This window comes from Canis aureus, chromosome 21 (assembly GCF_053574225.1).
Source record: "Canis aureus isolate CA01 chromosome 21, VMU_Caureus_v.1.0, whole genome shotgun sequence".
NCBI classification, from domain to species: domain Eukaryota; kingdom Metazoa; phylum Chordata; class Mammalia; order Carnivora; family Canidae; genus Canis; species Canis aureus.
In genome coordinates this window covers 44,601,787-44,625,984 of record NC_135631.1, presented here as the reverse complement: position 1 = coordinate 44,625,984, position 24,198 = coordinate 44,601,787, and the positions used below count along the sequence as shown (strand labels likewise).

General features: G+C 36.5%; 1 gene segment (V, D, J or C); it reads left to right on the top strand.

The window, feature by feature from the left end:
- Positions 1-8,065: 8,065 nt before the first annotated feature.
- LOC144293010 (T-cell receptor gamma chain C region DFL12-like) lies at positions 8,066-23,460 on the top strand. The segment is given in 4 exon segments: positions 8,066-8,767; positions 17,128-17,457; positions 20,722-20,769; positions 23,218-23,460. Coding segments are annotated over 3 exon segments (315 nt in total).
- The last annotated feature ends 738 nt before the right edge of the window (positions 23,461-24,198 follow it).

Sequence of the window (24,198 nt, the reverse complement as noted above, 5' to 3'; positions counted from 1 at the left end):
GATATCATTTCTCACTCATGAGATTTGCAAGAATTTAAAATTTTGACAATACATTCTGTTGGTGAAGCTGTGGGGAAAAGCAGGCACTCATACATTGATGGTAAGGATGAAAAATACAATCGTTTTGTGGGGAAATTTGGAAATATCTAACAAAAGCTCTTATGCATTTACCCTTTAACCTAATAAAAGCACTTTTAGAAACTTAGTCTAAAGGTACAACTTTCAAAAATGTGAAAATGTATATGGACTTTCATTGTGTAACGGCAAAATGTTGGAAATGACAAAAATATCCAAATATAGAGAGATTGTTTGAATAAATAATGGCACATGCACATAAAGGAGGGCTAAACACCATAAAATAGAATGTGAGATGTAAAATCAATTGTAATTATAATGGCAATTCACAACTGGAAAGTGAAATTTTAGAAATAGTATCATTTACAGTAGCAACAGCTACAATATAAAAAAACCTCTACAATATTTAGAGGTAAATTTAACCAAAATGGGAAGGATTTGTATGCTGAAAACAATAAAACTTTATTGACAGAAGTCAAAAAAGAACTAAATAAATCTAGAGATATACTATGTTCATAGATTGCAAGATATACCATGTTCATAGTTACAAAGTTAGACATTCTGCAAACTGATAAATATATTCAATGTAATCTCAACCAAAATCCCAGGAGTGCTTTTTCTAAAAATCAATAAACTGTTTGCAAAATTTATATGGGAAGACAAAGAACATAGTATTGCCAAAATAGTTTCTTTTTTTTAATAAATTAATTTTTTATTGGTGTTCAATTTATCAACATACAGAATAACACCCAGTGCTCATCCTGTCAAGTGCCCACCTCAGTGCCCATCACCCATTCACCCTCACCCCCCGCCCTCCTCCCCTTCCACCACCCCTAGTTCGTTTCCCAGAGTTAGGAGTCTTTATGTTCTGTCTCCCTTTCTGATATTTCTCACACATTTCTTCTCCCTTCCCTTATATTCCCTTTCACTATTATTTATATTCCCCACATGAATGAGAACATACACTGTTTGTCCTTCTCCAATTGACTTACTTCACTCAGCATAATACCCTCCAGTTCCATCCACGTTGAAGCAAATGGTGGGTATTTGTCATTTCTAAGAGCTGAGTAATATCCCATTGTATACATAAACCACATCTTCTTTATCCATTCATCTTTCGTTGGACACCGAGGCTCCTTCCACAGTTTGGCTATTGTGGACATTGCTGCTAGAAACATCGGGGTGCAGGTGTCCCGGCGTTTCATTGCATCTGAATCTTTGGGGTAAATCCCCAACAGTGCAATTGCTGGGTCGTAGGGCAGGTCTATTTTTAACTCTTTGAGAACCCTCCACACAGTTTTCCAGAGTGGCTGCACCAGTTCACATTCCCACCAACAGTGTAAGAGGGTTCCCTTTTCTCCGCATCCTCTCCAACATGCCAAAATAGTTTCAAAAAGAGTTTAAACACTATTAAGCTACAATGGTCAAGATAGTGGGGGTATTTGTGAAAGCATAGATACATAGAAAAGACAAACAGAATCCAGAAATAGAGTAACACATAAATGATTAGCTAATTCCTAACGCAGATGCCAGGAAAATCCAATAGACAAAGAATAGAGTTTTCTACAACTGGTTAAGAAAAATTTTTCATGTATGTAAAACAAACAAAAAAACTTCTACCCATGCTATACATCATATACACAAATTTAAAAATGCATTGGAGGCCTAAAAGTAAAAACTAAACAATAATACTTCTAGATGAAAATATGGAGAAAATCTCTGTGACTTGGGTTAGGAAAAGATTTCTCATACAAGACACAAAAAGCAAGAGTCATAGGAGCTCCTGGGTGGCTCAGCAACTGAACACCTTCCTTCTGCTCAGGGCATGATCCCAGGGTCGGAATCAAGTCCCACATCAGGCTCCCTACTGGGAACCTGCTTCTCCCTCTGCCTGTGTCTCTGCCTCTGTGTCGCTCATGAGTAAATAAAATTATGCTGAGTGAAGTAAGTCAAAGAAGGACAAACATTATATGTTCTCATTCATGTGGGGAATATAAATAATAGTGAAAGGGAATATAAGGGAAGGGAGAAGAAATGTGTGGGAAATATCAGAAAGGGAGACAGAACATAAAGACTGCTAACTCTGGGAAACGAACTAGGGGTGGTAGAAGGTGAGGAGGGCGGGGGGGGTGGGAGTGATTGGGTGATATGGGCACTGGGTGTTATTCTGTATGTTGGTAAATTGAACACCAATAAAAAATAAATTTAAAAAAATCAAGAATAATAAAAGAAATATGTGGTCTATTGCATTTCCTCAAAATTAACATTTCTGTTCTTCTCAAAACTGAAAATTGAAGGAAAATAGAAATTTCAAAAAAATGGAAAGAAAAGCCACAGGTTCAAAGAAAACATTCTCCATATATATATCAGAGGAAAGGTTGATGTCCAAACTACAGAGAGAAGTCCCAAGACTCAATAATGAGAAAAGAAATCCTGTTTAGAAATTGGAAAGGTATATAATGGGAATTTGTGCAGAACTCAACTGAAACTTACTTCTCTTCTTTTTTTTAAAAAAGATTTATTTATTTATTCATGATAGACACACACACAGAGAGGCAGAGACACAGGAGGAGGGAGAAGCAGGCTCAGCCCAACACGGGACTCCATCCCGGGACCCCGGGATCCCGCCCCAGGCCAAAGGCAGGCGCTAAACCGCTGAGCCACCCAGGGATCCCCTGCTCTTCTTCTTTTGATAGAAGAATTTTAATGTAAATAGCAATTTACACTAAACAAACTAACAACAACAACAAAAAAGGAAAAGGACACACATGTGCTCAGAGATGTGGAGAGTTGGCAATGGCACAGCTCTCATCTTACTGTAACATCCAAAAAAGCAAGACACACTGAAATTTGATACTTTGTTTGAACCCATCAGATAACTAGGGTTTCAGGGTTAATGACTTACACAAAAACTGGAAATAGAAAGGCACTTGCAGGGAGAAACAGAATGCTCACCTTGGACAGATATTGTCAAACACATTCATCTGGTAACAAGACTAAAGTGGACATTTTTAATGAAACAGTAAGAGCTGAGTATAGACTAGTGGAAGAGTGTAAACCCTGGGGGACCATATATATGAGGTACTTCCTATCACCTTTTAAGCTTCTTCTCCAGGATCTCCATAAAATTCTTGCAGGGAATATCAGGGACAATTCAGAGAAAGCTTCCCAGGAGGGTATGAACAGCTACTGCTGAAATCCACCCAGACCTCATCTACCTCAATCATCACTGTAGGAAACAAGTGACTTCACCTGCAAGGGAAGGTGCTGGTGGAATCGCACTGCAGATAAGAGAAGGCAAAGGAAGTGACCACTGAAACTGCTCAGAACATCTCCCCTCTCTTCAAAAGTAACAAATTTTCACCTGCAGAAGAATGGGCATCAAAACTACAGCCTGAAGTAGGTGGGTACTTACTGCAGTTGGGGGAGGGGGACAAGGATTTAAAATATTCTACCGGTGTGGGTGCCTGGGTGGCTCAATTGGTTGAGCATTGGACTCTTGACTTTGGCTCAGGTCATGATTTCTGGATCCAGTCTGTGTTGGGTTCAACGCTCAGTAGGTAGCCTGCTTTGGATTCTGTTTCTTCCTCTCCCCCTTCCCCTGCTCATGCTCTCTCCCTAAAAAAACAAAATCTTTTTAAAAAATTAAATAAAATGTTCTACCTCTGAAAAAAAGAAGCAGGATTACTTGTGAAAGTACATCCTTAAGACCCAGTTTCACTGTATCTGGTTAAAATTGAGACTTCATAAAAATATCAGAGAATGTCTCCTTTCCTGATCTTTCACCCCCATGCTAGCAATTCTTGAGTAAAACTAACAGTGAAATAGAGCTAAGAGAGCTCCAAGAGACCTTTCTTCGGGAGCAGAACAAAGACTCAAAGACAAGTGAAGAGACAAAGACAAAGTACAACTAGAGAAATTTTAAGTGTCTGAAGTCACAACAACAAATTTCACAATTTCACAACTTACCAAACTTCAAATCCAGTCTAACTCCTGACCGGTGAACCCAAACCCTCATACTAAAGGCCTAGCAAGAAAGATGCATAAAATATGTTTACCTCAGTATCTTCTACACCATACAACATGTTCAGCTTCCAACCAATAATTTCAGAGGCATACAACAAGTCTAGAATAAAGACAGTCTGATGACACAAAGCAATCACCAGAACAGACTGAGGCATTACCCAGATGTTAGAACTATCAGGGAATTTAATATAACTATGATTAACATGTTAGAGACTCTAATCTAATAGAAAAGGTAAACAATATGCAAGATCAGACAGATAATTTTAGCAGAGAGATTTCGAGAACCAAAGGAAATGCAAGAAACCAAAAGTACTTAACAGAAATGAAGAATGCAATGAATGGCTCACCAGTGTATTTAAGAGATATAAAGAATTGGCACAAAGACAGGCCACTAGGAATTACACAAACTGCAATGGAAAGACATGAGAGAGAGAGAGAGAGACAGAGACAGAGACAGAGACAGAGACAGAGACAGAGACAGAGACAGAGAGGCGGGATGGAGGGGACAGAGAAAGAGAGACAGAAAATCAGAACTCTCCTCCTCCCTTCTCCCACTCTGATTTGAACCAATAAAGGAACAGTCCTTTAATAAGAAATGGCTTCTTTACACTAATATCATTGGATGGTAACAACCACATAATGATGTCAGAAATCTGCTGATAAACTGACTTAGAGCCCTGTGTTGCAGGATGTTTTAGGGTAAATACTGTGGGCCCCTTCTCTGCAGTCTATGAGTCTTTGCTGTGTGTTCAGAGCACCACTTCCTCTTACTAAACCAGCCCTCAGATTTGCTCAGAGATCAGCCCGGTGTTCAGTCACCTCTGACAAGAGCTGGTAGGATGCTGCTCCTAACACACGTTATCCTTGTGACATCCCTGTGGAGCTGTAAGTGGCTTTACCCATGGGGGATTTCATTTCGTGAAGAAAGCTGGCAGAAAGAATGGGCAATCAAGTCAGCCCATAAGGGCAGAAAAAAGCCCACATGGCCATTCACCTTAGGCTGATAAATTACACCATGACCTTGAATTCTTCAGGAAGAACATGTGAACCTCAGACCCCAAGCTTTTCATCAATAGAGAACAATGAACACTATTTAAAATAAATGTCAATGTTCTCATTCATTTGGGGAATATAAATAATAGTGAAAGGGAAAATAAGGGAAGGGAGAAGAAATGTGTGGGAAATATCAGAAAGGGAGACAGAACGTAAAGACTGCTAACTCTGGGAAACGAACTAGGGGTGGTAGAAGGGGAGGAGGGCGGGGGGTGGGAATGAATGGGTGACGGGCACTGGGTGTTATTCTGTATGTTAGTAAATTGAACACCAATAAAAAAATTAAAAAAAAAATAAATAAAAATAAAATGAAAAAGAAAAAAAAAATAAAAATAAAAAATAAAAAAAAAAAATAAAATAAATGTCAAAATTTTGCTGATGCTTTTCTTTTTCTTTCAGATACCAAGGCAGACACTTTAATAACCCAACTCATGCCATCCGTTATCAAGAAGCAAGGCAACACAGCATTTTTAGAATGCCAAATAAAAACAGGTGCCTTTAAGAAGAATGTATATATACACTGGTACCGACAGAAGCCAGACCAGCCTCTACAACGAATTCTGTATATTTCCTCGAATGAAAATGTGGTCCACGAACAAGGTGTTAGTGAGGAAAGATATGAAGCCAGGAAATGGAAGCAGGATTTGCCTGCGAGTCTCAGGATACACCGAGTTAATGAGGCAGATGCTGGGCTGTATTACTGTGCCTGCTGGGATACACCATATGGAAATGCTCCACTGCCACTGAACAAAAACCCTCCCACAACTCCACACCCCTGCAAACACTTACATGCTCCTTTCTACCTTCCAGAGGGACCTGGCTACTATCTATACAGGGCTTTCTCCTGCATTTGTGTCCTCGGGAAGGTCTGAGCTAGGAGTCCAAGGATGCAATCTGTGTTGTTTCTTTCAGTAGGTCACTTTATTATCTACCTCTCTGGGGTCTAGGCTGGCTTTTGTTAGTGACTTAACTGGTATCCTAGTTAGTGTCCTACTTCTCCATCTATGAAAAGTTTCTGAGAAGGAAAGTCAAATCCAGCATGCAAAATGGTGTGCTGACTTGGAAGGAAGGAAGGAAGGAAGGAAGGAAGGAAGGAAGGAAGGAAAGATAGATGATAAATAGATAGATGAGAGATAGATAGATAGATAGATAGATAGATAGATAAATAGATAGATGATAGATAGATAGATAGATGATAGATAGATAGATAGATAGATAGATAGATAGATAGATAGATAGATGATAGATAGATGATAGTCTTTGGAGTAACATGGACCTGGATTTGAATATCTGCTCAGCACTTAACTGAGAGCATAATTCAGAAAAGTTACTAAATCTTTCTCATAGGGTTGCTGGGGATTAAAGAGGTTCCATACAGGACAGATCTAGCACAGGGTCAACATATCATGGAGTTCTTTCCCATTACAACTAATTGTTTCACTGAGCCATCAAAACTAACTGTAGCATTTAAAAGTCACATTTTACATTGTTCTCCAAACAATAGCAAAATTTCCTTTATTTCGAAAAGCTAAGAATTGTGAATGGGAAAATAATTGAGGATAATAAATCAAAGGATATTTTACCTCCAAGAATTTTCTTTCATTCACATCAGAGCACAGGAAACATTCTAGCATCTAAAGCAACAACTACAATAATTGTTAATATTCACCAAACCTTGGGAACTTTCTGCAAATTACTGATGTATAGAATGTACGTATTTCTGAATAAAATTGTGGAATTATTGTCTCACTTGTTACTATATAAAGTAATAAGAATTTCTTCCAATTCTCACAACAGCCATATAGCTTCCTACACTCTCCAAACGTATGGTGGAAAATCTATAACTCAGTGTGAAAAAGAGCTCAAGGATAGGTGTGTTTGGAGCAAAACCTAAGGGAAAACTTGAGGGTGTTGCTCCAAAGGGTAAGATAACAATGAATTATTATAACAGGGGATTTAGATGAGGTCTTATGACATCTGATAGTTTTGTTTTGTTTTTTTTAACCACGAACATAATAACACTGAGACAGAAAGTGAGAAGGTCTTTCATTGGTTCTAAAGCAATCTTCCTCCTCAGTCCCTGCCTCTAAAGAAAAGGGGCTGCCACTGCCTCCCCAGTCCTGATTCATGCCCCATCTTGGATTCCATTCTGATTAGTCACTGGAAATGCCATCCCCATGAACTTATATGCCTTTGCCTTGGATTTGCAGGTTGACTATACCTTTTTTATGCTTTTTCACTGTTAACTTCTTCAAGTGCCTTTGAATTTCCTCTCTTGCTTTTCAGATGGAAACACCAAAATGAGAACCTCTCAGAATCAACTCTCTTTTACCCCAACATCAGACACAACAGTGCACGTACAGTGCACATACTGTTGCACTGTTGCAAGCAGTCTGAGGTTTTCCTGGAGAAGGCCACTGTACCCACCAAAAGAAGGAGAGCCCCTGAAATAAATCCTATATAGCCCAACCAATATTCCCTGTATGACTAGCGCAATTCTGGCTTGGACACTGATAAGAAAGACAACAGAATCTTGTACCTGATAATCATTGAAATCCTCATGTCCAATGAAACCACCTGCTGTTGTGCCTGCTGAGATCTCACAATATCACAAAGTCAGAAGGGACTTGTAAGAAAACCTGAACTCCTTTCTCACTTAAGCAATCAAAGCAGACCTTTTTCTGCTCTCTTAATCAAAGGTTCATAAAGTCTTGGAACAGGAAGAGCCCTTTGGACTTACATAGCCCAATGCCCACACAACAAATGAGGACATGGGGACTGAAGGATGGCAAATGCCTTGTCCAAAACTAGTTAACCTCAGAAGTAGAGCTGCACATGCATTTCTGAAGAACATAGAATAGCTTCCAAGAAGTTTTTTCTTTCAACATTTCAGAGAAATGGATTTTGTTTTGAAATTTTGGTTTAAATAGGAATCTATTATCTCAAGGGAGATAGATTTCTACAAATTTCTTTTTTATTCCAGGAACAATAATGTTGCTACACAAATTAGTTTCTCGTTTTGCCTTGTGTGGTAAAGAATCATGTTGCCAAGTCGTAAAAGTAGCCGATTTTAAAAATGGAGAACACTGTTCACATTTCTTAAGTATATTTCTGTTGGCATATTTGTATTTTTGGTTACTGAAGGTTTCCTCCTTTAAAAATACAATCCCAAATTACTAACAGAGCAGGTCCAGTGTTTGTGAGAACAGAAGGGCTTTTTCCTTTGATGCAACCTCTGAGCAGTTTCACACACTTGAACACCTGGAAATCAAAATCTCTTAATTGACTGAATACTTTTCCTGGTAATGTAGATAAGTAGTTGGTTGATCAGTTACCCCCAATCTCTTCATCTTTTTTCTTTTGCTCTTATTGTTTCTGTTTCCTATCAGCACTTCACAGAAAAATTTATAAAATGTCAGATACTATGAAGCCTATATTCAAGGATTTCCAAGGGAACCCAGATCAAATTGCAAGGTTTTTTTTTTCTACCTACTGGTCATGCCATGAAGCTCAGGAGAAGGCTGACATTTTTGTAGAACCTCCAACCAGTGTGATAACTCAGGCTGGATCAAGATATTTGGAGAAGGAACTAAGCTCATAGTAACACCCTCAGGTAAGTAACTTTGTTTTATTTAAACCCTGTGACCGAAGCTTTTTAGAAAGAACAATGTAGGATCACCTCATCATATGGACAGTAATTTTGCAGCCACTGGGCCCTCTATATGGAAACACAACTACTTTGCAAATGGTTTATTTACTTCCGTGTTTGCAAGCAGATTAAAACTCTACTTTTAGAAAATACCTGCACTGTAAAATATATTCAGGATTGAAATTAAGATATTTTGAGAACTGTGTCTACTAACCATTACTGTGAGTTATTGGTTCAACATGCTTTTCTTGTAGACAGTCACTTACGTGAGAAACACTTTAACTCCCTCTAGTATTAATACTGCCCCTTTCTTAATGAGTAGTGCTTCTTTCTCTAATAACCTGCAAAATCGGTATGACTGCTTTGATCTCTTTTTAAGTGCAGTGCAAAAAAATTAACTCCTACAGTAAATGACTATAGAATATCAATAAATCCCACTTATTCTTATTACTATAGCATCTTAGAGGGGAGGCTGAGACTAGTCAAAATTTGGGCTATTATTATTCTTGCGATATTGCCTAGAGATCATCCATTTTAATGGAATTTGTGAGCTCAGTAAACCATTTCAGCTACAGAATCCATGAAAAGAGTCTTGATGCTTTTACATTTTCATCTGCTCATTTATTGTCTTAGCAAATATTTATTGAAGACAGTTTCTGTGATGGACAATAGAGATAAAAGGGTGAAGAAGACAGTCCCAACACTCAAAAAACTTCTAGACTGGAGGACACGTACTCTAGATTTTGGTCATTGGGCCCCAAATTTTTCGGCTTGTGGCTGCCAGAGACACAGAACATCTTAGATTCATGAGCTCTTTTGCTTTCTTCATTTATGTAACACCTATTGCTCATAAAATTCATATATTTGTTGGAAGAATTTGATAAAATGGCCTGAAATCATACCAGTAGAGGGAATAATAATAATAGGTAAGATTTGTTAAGGGCCAGATACCATGCTGACTAGTCTAGTGCATTATTTCATTCAACTGCCCTATACAAAAAATCCTCTTGATCCGTTTCACAGATAGGCAAACTGAGGTTTGGAGAATTTCATTTATTTGCCTAAAGTCATGGCTGGTTACTCTGGCAAAGACTGGGATCCAAGAGAGACTTGCCCACTCCAAAAAGCATGGCCTCAACCATTATGTGTTATGAGAAACATTAGGCCGTATTTTTTTTTAAGATTTTAAGAGAGAAAGAGGGAGAGAGAGTGCACATCATTTAGTAAGTAGCAGAGGGGAGGGAGAGGGAGAGGAGAAAGAATCTGAAGCAGACTCCATACTGAGTGCGAGCCCAACATGGGACTCCATCCTAGGACCAGGAGATCATGACCTGAGCAGAAACCAAGAGTGGGATACTTAACCGATTGAGCCACCCACGTGCCCTAGGCCATATTTTTATATTCTGATTGTGTAGCCTGACATTTTAAGTAGACTCTTCACCTGAATGCTTAACTAGTAATAGCTCATAATTTGTATTACTATTCATGTGGAAAAGAATGCTTCTACTTCTAATCATGGCATTAAAATTGCTTCTCTTCTCCACAAAAGATCAAGCAAGTCATGTTGAATATGCATTTATTAAAATTTCTTTTTTTTAATTTTTTTATTGGAGTTCAATTGGCCAACATATAACATAACACCCAGTGCTCATCCCACCAAGTGCCCCCCTCAGTGCTCGTCACCCAGTCACCTCAGCCCCCCGCCCACTTCCCCTTCCACTACCCCTTGTTCATTTCCCAGAGTTAGGTGTCTCTCATGTTTTGTCACCCTCACTGATATTTCTACTCATTTTCTCTCCTTTCCCTTTATTCCCTTTCATTAATTTTTATATTCTCCAAATGAATGAGACCATATAATGTTTGTCCTTTTCCAATTGACTTATTTCACTCAACATAATTCTTAGGGTATTTCTAAAGGACAAATCCTTCTGACACCAATGCATTCAGTCTTCTTTCTGTATTGGCATCAAACTGACTGGAAATATTGAAGCTGGCAAAAGGATGGGAGCAGTTGCACTGCATGCAGGACTCAGCTACATAACTCAAAGTTGCCTTTGCACTCATGCTAGAACAACTTCAGAAAGACCAAATCAAATAGGATCCTCTGATGGGCAGCTCGGAATTTTACCCTGGAATCAATACCCTGGAAACTGTTACGGCAATTTCAGGTTCAAAGGAACAGTCTTTCAGGATTAAATAGGTTAAAAGAGATCATCATTATTTCAGACTCTGTAACAACTCATCAGGTCTTGTATCATTGGAGATTAGATTCTGGAAACTCACTTTACAATCAAACCAGATATCCACCCCTCAATACATAGAGATAAAATAATCCTGTAAAAATATTGAATATTAATTTATTAAATACTCAAATACATTATTTCTATTTTTTCTTCTTTGAAAATTAAATAAATAATAACTATAAATTATATTCTAGAAAAAGAACTGATATTATAGAAGAAAACCCTTTAAGGGAAGAGATTAAACGTTCAGGAAAATAGTCAGAAATTCAGACTCTCCAACCGTTGTGAGTAAAATGAGAAAGATGGAACCAAGATGCCCAGGGAGAGAGGGGTCAGTTCATCAATTCATATCTAATGTGGTTTTGCTTGAGCTTCATCGTTGTTTAAAATTAGCAGAATTTGGGGGTCCTCAGTGGCTCAGTCGGTTAAGTGTCCAACTCTTGATGTGGTCTCAGGTCATGATCTCAGGGTCTTGAGACAATTTATTTCCTTGCCTGTTGGTCATGCCTCTCTCCCTGTCCCTCTGCTCCAACTCCCTGCTCTCACTCTCTCACTTTCTCTCTCTCTCTCTCAAAAAAAAAAAAAAAACCTTAGCAGAGTCCTTTTTTATAAATTTATATAAATGTTGAAAAAACGTGGGCACAATTTTAAAAGAGGCACAAAGGGAGTTTTTTGGAAAAGCCTTTTAGACAGTGAGTGGGTATGGCTGGAACAGCAACAAAGTGATGGGTCCTGACACACAGCTCAGGGTTACAGGTAAATTTTCTTTACATTCTTCCCTATAAGGTAGGGAGGGGAGGCAAATAATACAGGGGCTGCAGGCTAGGTGCTGGTGCTGGCTCAGAATTCTAGGATTTGATTCCAGTTTGGTCACAGGTAGTAGCATGATCCTTGGAGAAGTTGGTGACTTTGTCCCAGTTCTTGGAGGTAGTTGCTGCCTGAGCAAGCTTGGAGGACATTAATTAACAAGGAGCTAACTAGCTAGAGCAACTGCAGGTCCCTAAAAGGAGGAAATGTTAGGTGTGCTTGGGATTTCTGCATTGAAAGTTTTGTAAAGAAGATTGTATATGTTATTCATGTGATTCGAAAAATAACCAATGGAAAAGAATGAACAAAAATTATTAAACTTTCATTCAGTCAGAGGATGATTACTATCAACTATCAAAATATTTAACTATGCAACATATTCAAGAATATGCTAGGGTTTTTTTCCCCCTTAATCTCAGTCTAGTAAATTGGTTCATTCTTCATTAGCTTTTTTTAAAATAATAAATTTTTATTGGTGTTCAATTTCCCAACATACAGAATAACACCCAGTGCTCATCCCATCAAGTGCCCCCTTCAGTGCCCGTCACCCATTCACCCCCACCCCCCACCCTCCTCCCCTTCCACCACCCCTAGGTCGTTTCTCAGAGTTAGGAGTCTTTATCTTCATTAGCTTTAAAGATGAAATTTTTCCTTCATGAAGGTTAACATCTTAGAAGGATGTTTCTAGAGTACTAGGTCTAGTCAAAAGTTTTCAAAGAATCTTCATAAAGGCAATAAAACACTGAAAAAATGAAAGACATATATTTAGTTTTCCTTACTAGTTGTGATCAGGGGCACACATGAATACACAAATTGAAAAGGAAGTTTCTGTTGCTCTTTTTTCCAACTGACTACATAGTCAATGTAAATTCTAGCAATCAAGTTTAATAATGGTGGCACAGTTATAATTCATGAGGACCTCAAAAGATGTTTTCGAGGACAGTATGGTGCAGAGAAAAATATGGACTGTGAATCTATATCTATCACTTTCTGTATAATCATCCTTTAGTAAATAAATTTTGATTAACTGGCTATTGCTTTCTTAAAATTATTAAAATAATATACGCTTATTATGGAAAAATTGGAAAAGGGAAAAAATAAAGAAAAATTAAAATTTTATAGTGACACTGTTATTGTTAACATTTTGGCTTTCCATCTATTCATTTATCAATATAACAATAATCTAAAGTGAATGGTGATAGGAGTATATGAAATTAAATATAGAAATAGCTATCATAAAAAACAGGACATGATCAGTGATAAATAATGTCTATTCTCCAGAATTCAAATGAACACCACTGGAAATTTTTATGAAAGCAAGAGTACAGAAAAATATATTTATTACAGGTCACTTTAGAACAAATGGTCTAATTTGTGGAATACTTCAATTTCTTTTTTTTTTTTTTGAATACTTCAATTTCTAATATTCATTGTCACCTGCTTCTAAAAATGATGAGAGTGTAGGGGTGCCTGGGTGGCTCAGTTGGTTGAGCATCTGACTCTTGACTCTTGATTTCAGTTTGGGTCATGGTCTCAGGGTCATAGGATCAAGCCCTGCATCAAGCCGCCTGTCCAGCCACAGGTCAAGCCCCATGGTTGGCTTCACACTCAGCGAGAGTCTGCTTATCTCCCTCTTTCTTCCCCGCTCAAGCACTCTACTTCTGTCTCCAAAATAAATAAATAAATAAATAAATAAATAAATAAATAAATAAATAAATATTAGAAAAAAATTTTAAAATGATGAGAATATAATAAGTATTGTCTCAAATATTGTTACCCTGAATATAAGGTGGTCTCTCATTTTTCAGTGGAAATGTCCAGATATAAAGGAAAAAAGGAAGAGGTTTTACAACCTGAATATATAAACTTATAGTCATATGGATAAAAGTCAAATATTCACTCACATATTTAATATCTTAATTGAATTAACCTACAAAGTTAAAAATTATATCAATGCAAACATCAGTTGAGAAATGCTACTTTTGTTTTGTTTTCACTAAATTCCATTAAAAACTTTTGTTCAGGCTCTCCACACGCATCTAAAACATCTACTTTAGAACACATTTCTGAGTTGTCTCAGAGTCTGAGTGTCTGTTTTTGGATCACATTACGATAAGGTCACCAGATACACTATTTGAATATAAAATTACCCACTTAAAATTTTTTTGAAAAATATTTTTTCATTTACTCCGGTATTGTATATTTTGCAATGCAAGCATAATGTGTAGAGACTTTTGTTCCAAGTAATATTTACCAAATCCATATTAAACTTCCTTATCGTCCTTTAGTAGAACAACCTCTAAAACTAGCATTGAGATTTTTCAGGTTATCTTGTCAAGTAGTATTGTTTGATCAAAGTTGAGCATTAGAAGTGCCTCTTTAAAGTGAGAGATTGCCCAAGGAAACATAAGGCAACCCTGTTGAAGGATAATTGGGGGAACAAAAGACTTGCCTTATGCCCTGGCATTTCAGTGTGTTGAATTCTGTATGTTTTGCATCTATATTGCAGTGTGGAATTTGCAAACATCTCCTATTTTTCAAATAGACTTTAAACCACCAAGCTCTGGGGCAGAAAAAGAAACAAGCTCTAATGCACAAACTATTTCTCATTTATTTAAACTACTTCCAAAATCTATTTGAGAAGAGTTAAAATGAAATACACAAGTAGAGTTAGACAATAAAATGAAAATAGAAGATCAAAAGCACTAAGGAAATCAGATGAAAAAAGACCTGTGATTATCTAGCAAGAAACACAGGATAAAATTTTATGTTCAAAGATAGGAGGTATGTGGTGGAGTACATACTTTATATTACCTGAGAAAATGAAGCACACCAAATATTCAAATTTGTTATGTCTTTCCCACCAAAAAAATTAGAAAAAGACTTCAATGTATGAGTCTCTTAGGGGGAAATGTGAAGTGAAACAGTGGGCATTGGCTTCCACGGCCATTTTATAAAATGGAAGAAATGGTCTTTAAACAGTGCATTTCATGCTACCACTGCATCATTACCATGGGCACCATGACTTTTAATGTATTTACAGATGGTGACCTCCAGCAGATATGGTTAGACATCAACAAGTCTGGCCCTCATGCTCATAGTTATCAGAAAAAGTTTAAACTTTTTAACTATAGTTAGAACTTTAAATAAATTTAGGAATGTCATAAATTTGAAATATATATTTAAATATGAAACTGCTCTAATTATTTACTTAATAAAAGAAAAATAACAGAAAAATAGAGAACAATTAAATAAACATTAATATGGAGGTTTGAAATATCACACTTGCACTTGAAAATGTAGTTGATATTTGGTAAACTTAAATAGAATTCACACTGGTACATCTTAATAAAATATAAATAACTCAGACAATTTAATTCCAATGTACTTTGTGATTATGCAAATGAATGTGTATAAATATATTGGACAGGTTTATTTATCTTGGAATCTAGTTTCTAATTTATGCATCATAAAAATTATTTTGGCCATAAAAATAACTGTTAACAAGTTTAAAAAAGTATGTTGAAAGAAAAACCATGTCATATTACTATCCAAAATATACCACTAACCATATATAATAAAGTGCACTATTTTAATGCTCAGCTAATATTCCATTGAGAAAATTGTGGAAGTTCAAGATTCATTTTATCCTGGAAAGAATAAAATATCAAGAATCTAACTAAAGAAAAGTAACAGGATGTAAAATCAATGTGTTACCGTCCAGAAACTTTTTGATTTCATCATTTGATTTTCAATTTCTTTACAATAATGAATCAGAACTATTCCTATTAAAAAAAACACACCAAGGTTTCTAATATGAAAATTAGATTATTTAATATGTTGAGTAGAGGCTAACATTATGTGAATATCATGCACAATTGAAAAACTAATCTCCTTTATCTAACACGCTTTTTACATTAAAAATAAAGTATATGGTTGGAGAAATATACAGTATCTTACTATTATAATCAATAAAATACTATTTGCAATCCAAGCAAGATGTATAAACTTAAAATAGGTACCTTATGGCCTAATTCTGTTTATAGAATGAATAAATTTCAACATTTGTTTACTGATCAGGAGCTTTGCTACACAGGGAGAAATTCTCAAGATTTTTTTCCTAATATATATATATATATATATATATATATATATATATATATATATATATATATTAGAGAGTGTCACAAGCCACCCCCCAAAATAATTTTTTCCTTTTCTTGCCAAACGAGAAATTTAGCTCCTCTTTTCTAAGGAAATTTCCCATTGATACTAAACTAACTCCAAACTAGCCCAAAGAGAATATTAGTAAAACACTTGGGTTTCAGGTGGAAATAAATTTTAGAAGGGTTCTAACATTTATTTTAATCATTAATAGTAAATGTAGAATCAAGTAACATACCAGTGTTCAAGTGACATGTCCTTTAAAACTAATGATATTTTGTTATATATTTTGACATTATGTCTGCAACAAACTCTACAACCATACACCTAATATTACACCAGTTATATATGTATTATATTCAGCAGGAGAAATCACAGATACTGTGGCATTCTAAAAAAACGTTTATCAGCTGTCAAGGGCAGATTCAACTTTAAAGGGAGACTCAGAGTCAAATTTGGTGTCTTCTTAGTCACACATAAGTTTCAAATGATATTTCAATATAAAATTTGCTTTCAGTGAACATTTTCCAAAGCAAAACAATATTCTGATATGTGTCCTTACTTAACAAGGTTAATATAGAAGTATTTCTGAAAAGAATAAGTTTTCTAATAGTAGTTTTGGAAATACTGCTCCTTTGCTTCTAAATATGAGGCACTGTAAATAATTGGGAGGTGCAGCTTTAAACATTAATCTACTCAAAATCCTCAAGTGGTTCAGATATGAGATTGAAATGTTTTGAAAACAGAAATCAAGTAGGAGACCTCCATCACTTCAGCAGTGTGCATGGGATCCATATTTGAATATTTAAAGGTCAACTTGATAGAGTGTCAAGTACACATGGAAGTAGATTCCCATTCAAAAAGTGAGTGTGTATTGTTTCCAAAAAATCTCACATTTCAATCCATACTCTGCTACTGGACAAGTTACATGACTTCTTGAACCTGTTTTCCCATTGAAAATAAGAACAATTAGTATCTCCTATCCCATTGTGGATGAAAGATGTAAGCACTAATTCTAGGGCAAATTTCCTCTTGTGCTTGGTGGTTCCAAACCACATAATGTTTGTGTTGCTCTAATAATGTTTTAATTGCTGTTACACCTCTCCACAGATAGAAACCTTAATGTAGGCACTTCCCCCAAGCCTACAATTTTTCTTCCCTCAATTGCTGAAACAACACTCCACAATGCTGGAACATATCTTTGTCTTCTTGAGAATTTTTTCCCTGATGTTATCAAGATAGACTGGAAAGAAAAGAATGACAAAACAGTTCTGAAATCCCAGCAGGGAGATACCATAAAGACTTATGACACATACATGAAATTCAGCTGGCTGACCGTGACTGGAGTGTCAGTGAATAAAGAATACAAATGTATCATCAAACATGAGAGGAATAAAGGAGGAGTTGAACAAGAGATTCTATTTCCTTCACAGAAAAAAGGTATGTATATGTATATATAAACAACCTTCCATACCCTTTTTCCAAAGGAAATATCCCACCTTTTCTGTCAGATATTAATGAAAAAAAATTGAAACTTTTCTTTAATGTTTTTATGTTTAATGGTAGCATAGATGTTCTGTTATTTCCCCCAAAGAATCAAAGTAGGATGGGCTTTGGAAAATACAGAGAAAAAGAAAAAGACTAATTTCCTTAGCCTTTCTCAGCCTCAGTTTCATCATCCAAAACATGAAAGTCATCACAATGATGTTTTTAAAGTTATTGTATGAATTAAACGAAATAATACACATGAAAGCACCTAGCAACATCACACACAAGAGATGCTCTAGAAGAGAACCATCTTTAATTATCTCACTTGATCAGGAAATAAGGACAATTATACATCTTTCAGGGATGTTCTACTCAGTAGTCAAGGTGCTTCTCACTTTAATTTTGCTGTACTCAAAATATAACTCATTAACAATGAGATATAGGCTACAATAATATGGTTGCTGAGGTGTTAGTACAGTCTTGTATTTCTCAGATTTGAATTTTATATACCACCCTAAGGTGAAATTTGGTAAGTAAAGATTGGGTGAAGCTAACATGTACAAACATTCATCCATTCTACACATGAATATATTCTTTACCATTGGTAAATGCTGCTCAGCAAACATTTCTTGCAGTTCTAGCATGTGCCAGGCCTGGAAGGGATGCAGGATGAACTACTCTCCCAAGGAGGATCACTACAGTAGAGAGAATACACTTTTCCTAATCACTCAGGGTCACTTGTGATTCAGGCATTGTGACCCAAACTAATCTCATTGGTGCAGATACTGGATATATTTCCACAGTGTGGGCAGATGGATGTGCCCTGGTCTCGCTGTGATCTAGTAACCTCTAGACTGAAAAGTCAAGTCCTGAGCAGGAACATCAAAGACCAAAGCCCCAGAGGGCCCATAAGAAGGAACCAGTTAGAGCTTTTCCCTGTGTTTCACAAGCCCTTGGGAACCAGTGGGAAACAAACACTTAACAACACATGCAAAGACCTTTGCTGTGTACCACTATGAATTGCTAAACTAAATCTTTATCTTCTTGGATCCTTCATTTTTCCAATGATCAAATTAGAGTGGAACACTTATCTTTGCTTTGTCTGGCATGTGATGAATAGAAAGTGCAGTGTCAGTGAAAATGTTTGGTTTTGAAAACATGACACAGATACATTCATTCTTTTGTTTAATGTATTAATGTATATCCTATCCTAAATAAAACTGAGTTTACAAACAACCCTAATTTTTTTTTTATTTCTATAGCTAAGAAACAGGAGACAAATGAGCAAAGCACAAGTTTAATGTAACCACTGGGCTGTAGTCCTTTAGGGATTGATTGTTATAGTGATCAAAGTAAAAATATACTATAGTAAATTCCATGGTGATTAGAGAAAAGGGAGAAATTCTTATATATGATGTATTTTACCTGAGAATTAATTCCTAGAAGGAATATCTTCCAAGATCTTCTCATAGGAACAAAGTTAATGAGGGCATTTCTGTTAATGCCTTTCGTCAGCAAACTTCTAATGCTCTTTCTTGTAAGTTTTTTGTTTGTTCTTTTTGCTTTTGATGAAAGCTAAAAATATATAGTACATGGAAGCCCAAATCCATGAAGTGATCTCAAAGAGAGAAAACTAATCTGATCCAAGTTTTAAGCAAACTTAATTGAGAAAGAGAACTTAGCCTACACCACACAGATTTTTATTTGAGAGATTGCTACCTTAATGTTTTTCAGTCGATCAATGCATGGTGATGGATGTTTATTTCCCTTTTAATGAGCAAAGCCACTGTATGAAAAAGAAAGAGACTTTTAAGACACTTAAAAGTCAATTCCTGAAGATATTTTAACATCTAAACCTGACTAGATGAACATTTTTATTTTTTGGATTTACCCCAAAGCCTATAGCTCAGATTTATTTTTTTAAGAGTGTACCAAAATAAGATTGTATGGAGTGAATAATGTGCACAACAGAACCATATCTGTATGGACAAGGACACATTGAGCAGAGAAAAGATAAATCAAAACCAGTTGAGACTTTCTTCCTCCATCCAACAGTCAATGATCTTTTTAAGGATTCTTGTCTTTGTATGCATGTTGGGTTTTTGTTTTTGTTTTTGTTTTTGTTTTACACTGTAGAGAAATACAACCTTCAACTCAGTTTTATATATTCAGAAAACTATGATTATTTCTTGGCCAATCATTCTATCCCTGGAAAGATGTGCATGAAATGCTGAACTTCTGTAATAAAAAGGTCATTTGCTAAGAGTAATTAACTAACTGTAAGAGATGATGTCTGAGAGTCCACAACGGTGGAGTTATGTATGATTTCTATGGATTGTTTTACAAGGTATTTTCCACATACTCTAGTTCATCTAAACCCTCACAATGGTCCTTTGAGTGCTGCCTTTGCCGGTCACTGGTAAGACTCCCAATAAGTTACTTAGACACTATAAACTTTACTTTTTTGAGTCTAACACGGAGTCCTCCAAAATACAGTTTACATCCATGTCATTGGGGGATCAGATGACGTAATACATGTGAACCTTTCACAAAGTTCCTGGCACAGGAAAATCACTCGATAGATACAGGTTATCATTAGTATCATTATCATGTCTACAAATACCACCACTCCAGAAAATCATGTGCAGGAGCTGAGGATACTGGGAACATGCATGATTTGGAAATATCAGGCTGCTTTCTTTTGCTAAGGTGGGGAATTTACCTAATCCAGACTCCTTCTGACTTATAAGATTCTACTGTGGATTCCAGGGTTGGATGAATTCATTTTGGTAGCAATCCTTCATGTCAGCAGTGGGTGCTGAGGACTGAACGGTATCCACTGTTTCTGGCTATTTTTCCTTTCAATAAGTATTTTTAGAACACCTTCTTTGCAGCAGGCACTGGACTGGGAGCTATGAGCACAGACAGAAAACAAGTCTTAGATATTGCCCTTCAGTTGTGAGAAAAAAAGATAAAATGAATCATTCATGAACTTCAACATCTTCATGTGCAGAAATACAATATATGAATTGATCTACTGAACTACACAGATCAGACCAATCATTTCTGGAATCATGGGGCTCATATTAGTAAAGGCTCTATCCTCTGGGTTGACAAATTCTATCTGTTGTCTATCTATCCATCTATCCACAACACAGACATATTAAAAACAATGTATATGAACCATTGAATCATACTTGCTCTTATTTCTTTTAGAGCTCACTGCTATTACCTCCGCAAAACCTTCTATGAGATATGAAGATGGTAAGTTTTTGTCTATGTTTGCCTTTATGTTACACTACAGCATTTTTTTCTCCTGATCAACTTGACATTTAAACTTCCCTGGTGTCAGGGTGAAATATCAGAATGGCTGGATCTTGCAAAATAGACTGAATCATATTTTAAATCAATTCATCATTTCTCAGGAGTCATCTTTGCAAAGTAAATGCTGGTTTGGGTGTGAAAGAACTATAAATTAGGAGTTCAGTGATGTGCTCTGAATTCTTTCAGCAATGGACTTCATATATTTCTGTGGCCTTTGTTTCTACCAATTGAGGAAAACATGATATCAGGTTGTTTCTAGAGGCTTTTTAATAAGTCTTTATTCTTGCTGGTAGTTAATAACATGAACTGACACTGAAGTTCTTGTACAAAAGGCATTGTGCTGCACTGAGTGCATTTTGTTTAATTCTCTTAATACTCACTATGAAGGATTTTATTCTTATTTTACACACGAAGACAGTGAGCTAAAATTAGTTAAGTTCCTTGCACCACATCACACAGTGAGATCTGGAGCTTTAACCCAGACTGTCTGAGCCAACAATTCATACACTTACTCAGTTTTCTATTCTTCTTCTAAGCTTTTGTCATAGAGTATGAGATCCCAAAGCCAAGGCACTGAGACAGATACACATATGGAAAGGGGTCAGTACAGTTTCAAATGCCATAGACTGGACATTAACCCCAGTCTTTTAATTATTAGTTGCATGGATATGAGTATAGTAGTTACATTTCCTGAGCCAATCAGGAATAATAGGAATAACACCTCACTCAGTTATTGAAGATATAATGTCACATATGTGGAACATCTATCATAGGGTATATCATTTAGCTGATACATTGTAAGTACTAGTTTCTGGCCTTTTCTTCCAAAATATGTACCAAGAAAGCACAAGGAACTTTGGCTCTTGTCCTGCTTATCTGCTCTCCATGTCCAATATCAAGGGGCCTCTAAACCTTAGCTAACATATTATTTGACCAAGGACAAGAAATTATGAGTACAACACCACTAGAGGTCCTTTTCCATGAAGGGCTAATGATTCTGGAATTCTGAATATTTGGAGATAAACATGTAAAACAATATTCCACAGGAACAGACTCAGCCTGGTGGCTCATTGAGTAGCTAATCTGGCCCAACATCTCTGGCATTATTTCTTGGTATCATATTTTTCCTGCAAAACCTCAAAGGATAGTAAATGGATAGGATATAGGATAATAAATTATCCTATAACATCATAGCTACAATTAAGGTATTCAGTAAAGACAAAGGAATGACCTTCTCAAGTTGCAGAGAATTTGGATTAGCACCATTCTTGCACTTTATTTTATTATTTTTTAAAGTTTTAATTTAAATTCCAGTTATACAGCGTAGTATTAATTTAAGGTTTAAAATATAGAGCTTTATCACTTCCATACATCACCTAGTATTCATCACAACTAACCCTCTTACTGAAACCTCCTACCTACTCTACTGCAGCACAACCACATTTCCATTGATTGTTCCCCTAAAAGGAATCTCAGCAATGTATAAGGTGTAATAGCTAAGATGCTTCTAAATTAGCAATCCATCTTTATATTGATGCTTAACTCTTTGTTGTCGGGGGTATTTATTACACGTGGACATACAGAAATACCGAGTAAGTAAGAATGTGTTCTTGAACATTATGTGCTGGGATTAAAATCTTGCTTGTGGTACTTACTAATTGTATGACATCAGGCAACTTAGTTCTCTGTCCTCAATTTATTTGTAAAATAGCAATGAAAATAATAATCTCCAAGGTTGAAAAATTAGAGAGTGAGACAAACCATAAGGGACTCCTAACTCTGGGAAACAAAGGTTGCAGAAGGGGAGGTGGGTAAGGGAATGAGGTAACTGGATGAGGAGCACTGAGGAGGACACTTGACAGGATAAGTGCTGAGTGTTATACTATATGTTGGCATGTAGTATATGCCATATGTGAATTTAAATGCCATATATGAAATTAAATTTAAAAATGTAAAATTAATATTGAAGCTTTGCCTACAAACCTCTCAAATTAGAGGCCTGGCATTTAGTTAGTGGTTAAGGCATATTAGCTATGTTGTTATTTACAGATGTTGTGGGGGTGAAGAAATGGTAAAAGCTATTTTTAACCAATTTTTTTCAGGCTAACTCATTTATCTAAGACATATCCTTACTTTTTAATACTTTAGAATGTTCTAAATGATCTTCTCAGAGGTTGTTTATTGACTCAACCTGCAAGCTGGATTCTGAGTTATTTGGTATTGATGCTGGTGGTAGTATTGATGATGTAGACATTTACTGTTGGGTTGTGCTGATGTGAGAGGTCCTTTCAATCTAGATCATCAAAAATGTATAATGTGAGCCCCTCCCCCGCTAATAAGCCCTAGTCTTCAAAAGAACAGGTGAAACTAATAAGTGACTTCTTTTAGACGTCCTGCAGCTGCAGCTCATGAACACCTCTGCCTACTACATCTACCTCCTCCTCCTCCTCAAGAGCCTGGCCTACTCCGTTGCGATCACCTTCTATCTACTTGGAGACCAGCATTCTGTGGCAATGGGAAGAGTTCCCTAACACACGGTGACACCAAAGGTCCCCTTTTTCTCCATTGGCTATTGTGGCGAAAAGTGTCTGCTGAGGATCTAGTGCAGCTTTCTCTCTGAGATTGGATTATTTCAGCTCAAATGTGTCTTTTCCTATGGAGAAATTATTGTAGAATAGGTATACAAATCACTGGGCAAACAGAAACTTTCACTCTGTAGCAAGAACAAAACTGCCATGACTCAGGGGCGGGGCCAGGGGGCCATTCCTAGGGGCTTCAGCGCTGCTCTCTCCTCGATGTCCACCAGCAGCTCAGCCACTCAGTACCCATACCTCAGAGTTCAACCAATACACAGCTTCCAGCTACATCTCCAAAGGGTCTTTAACCAAATAATTGCTTCAAATCCTTTTATTTTACACATTGGGAAGCTGGCATCTTTGCTACCTCTACTATTTTTGAAAATAGGCATAATAAAAACAATCAAAAGTCTACTTTTGCATCTGTGTTCTTTCATTTGGTGCAGTCTAACTGAGATTCTGAAGTAAGGGACAACATGACAACTGAGTTTTCAAAATCAGCAGTGGTTGTAATAATGGTCAATTCCAAATTTCTAATTCTTTCCCTGACATAGTCCTTATTATGACTTCTTTGAGGCACTGGCACCTGAGAGCCACAGCCAGTGATGGTGCCCAGGTTATTTCTCCTTCAACAGTCAGCTGATTCAGACCCATTTCATTTAAGACACTCTAGTGGCAACAGTATAACATAAACGTCTGGCAGCTGTGGTCAAAACTATACCAGTGTTTCATGGGCACCACATTTCTTGATCTCACAAGAATCCCATGAGAACTGCACTAACACTGGAAAGCT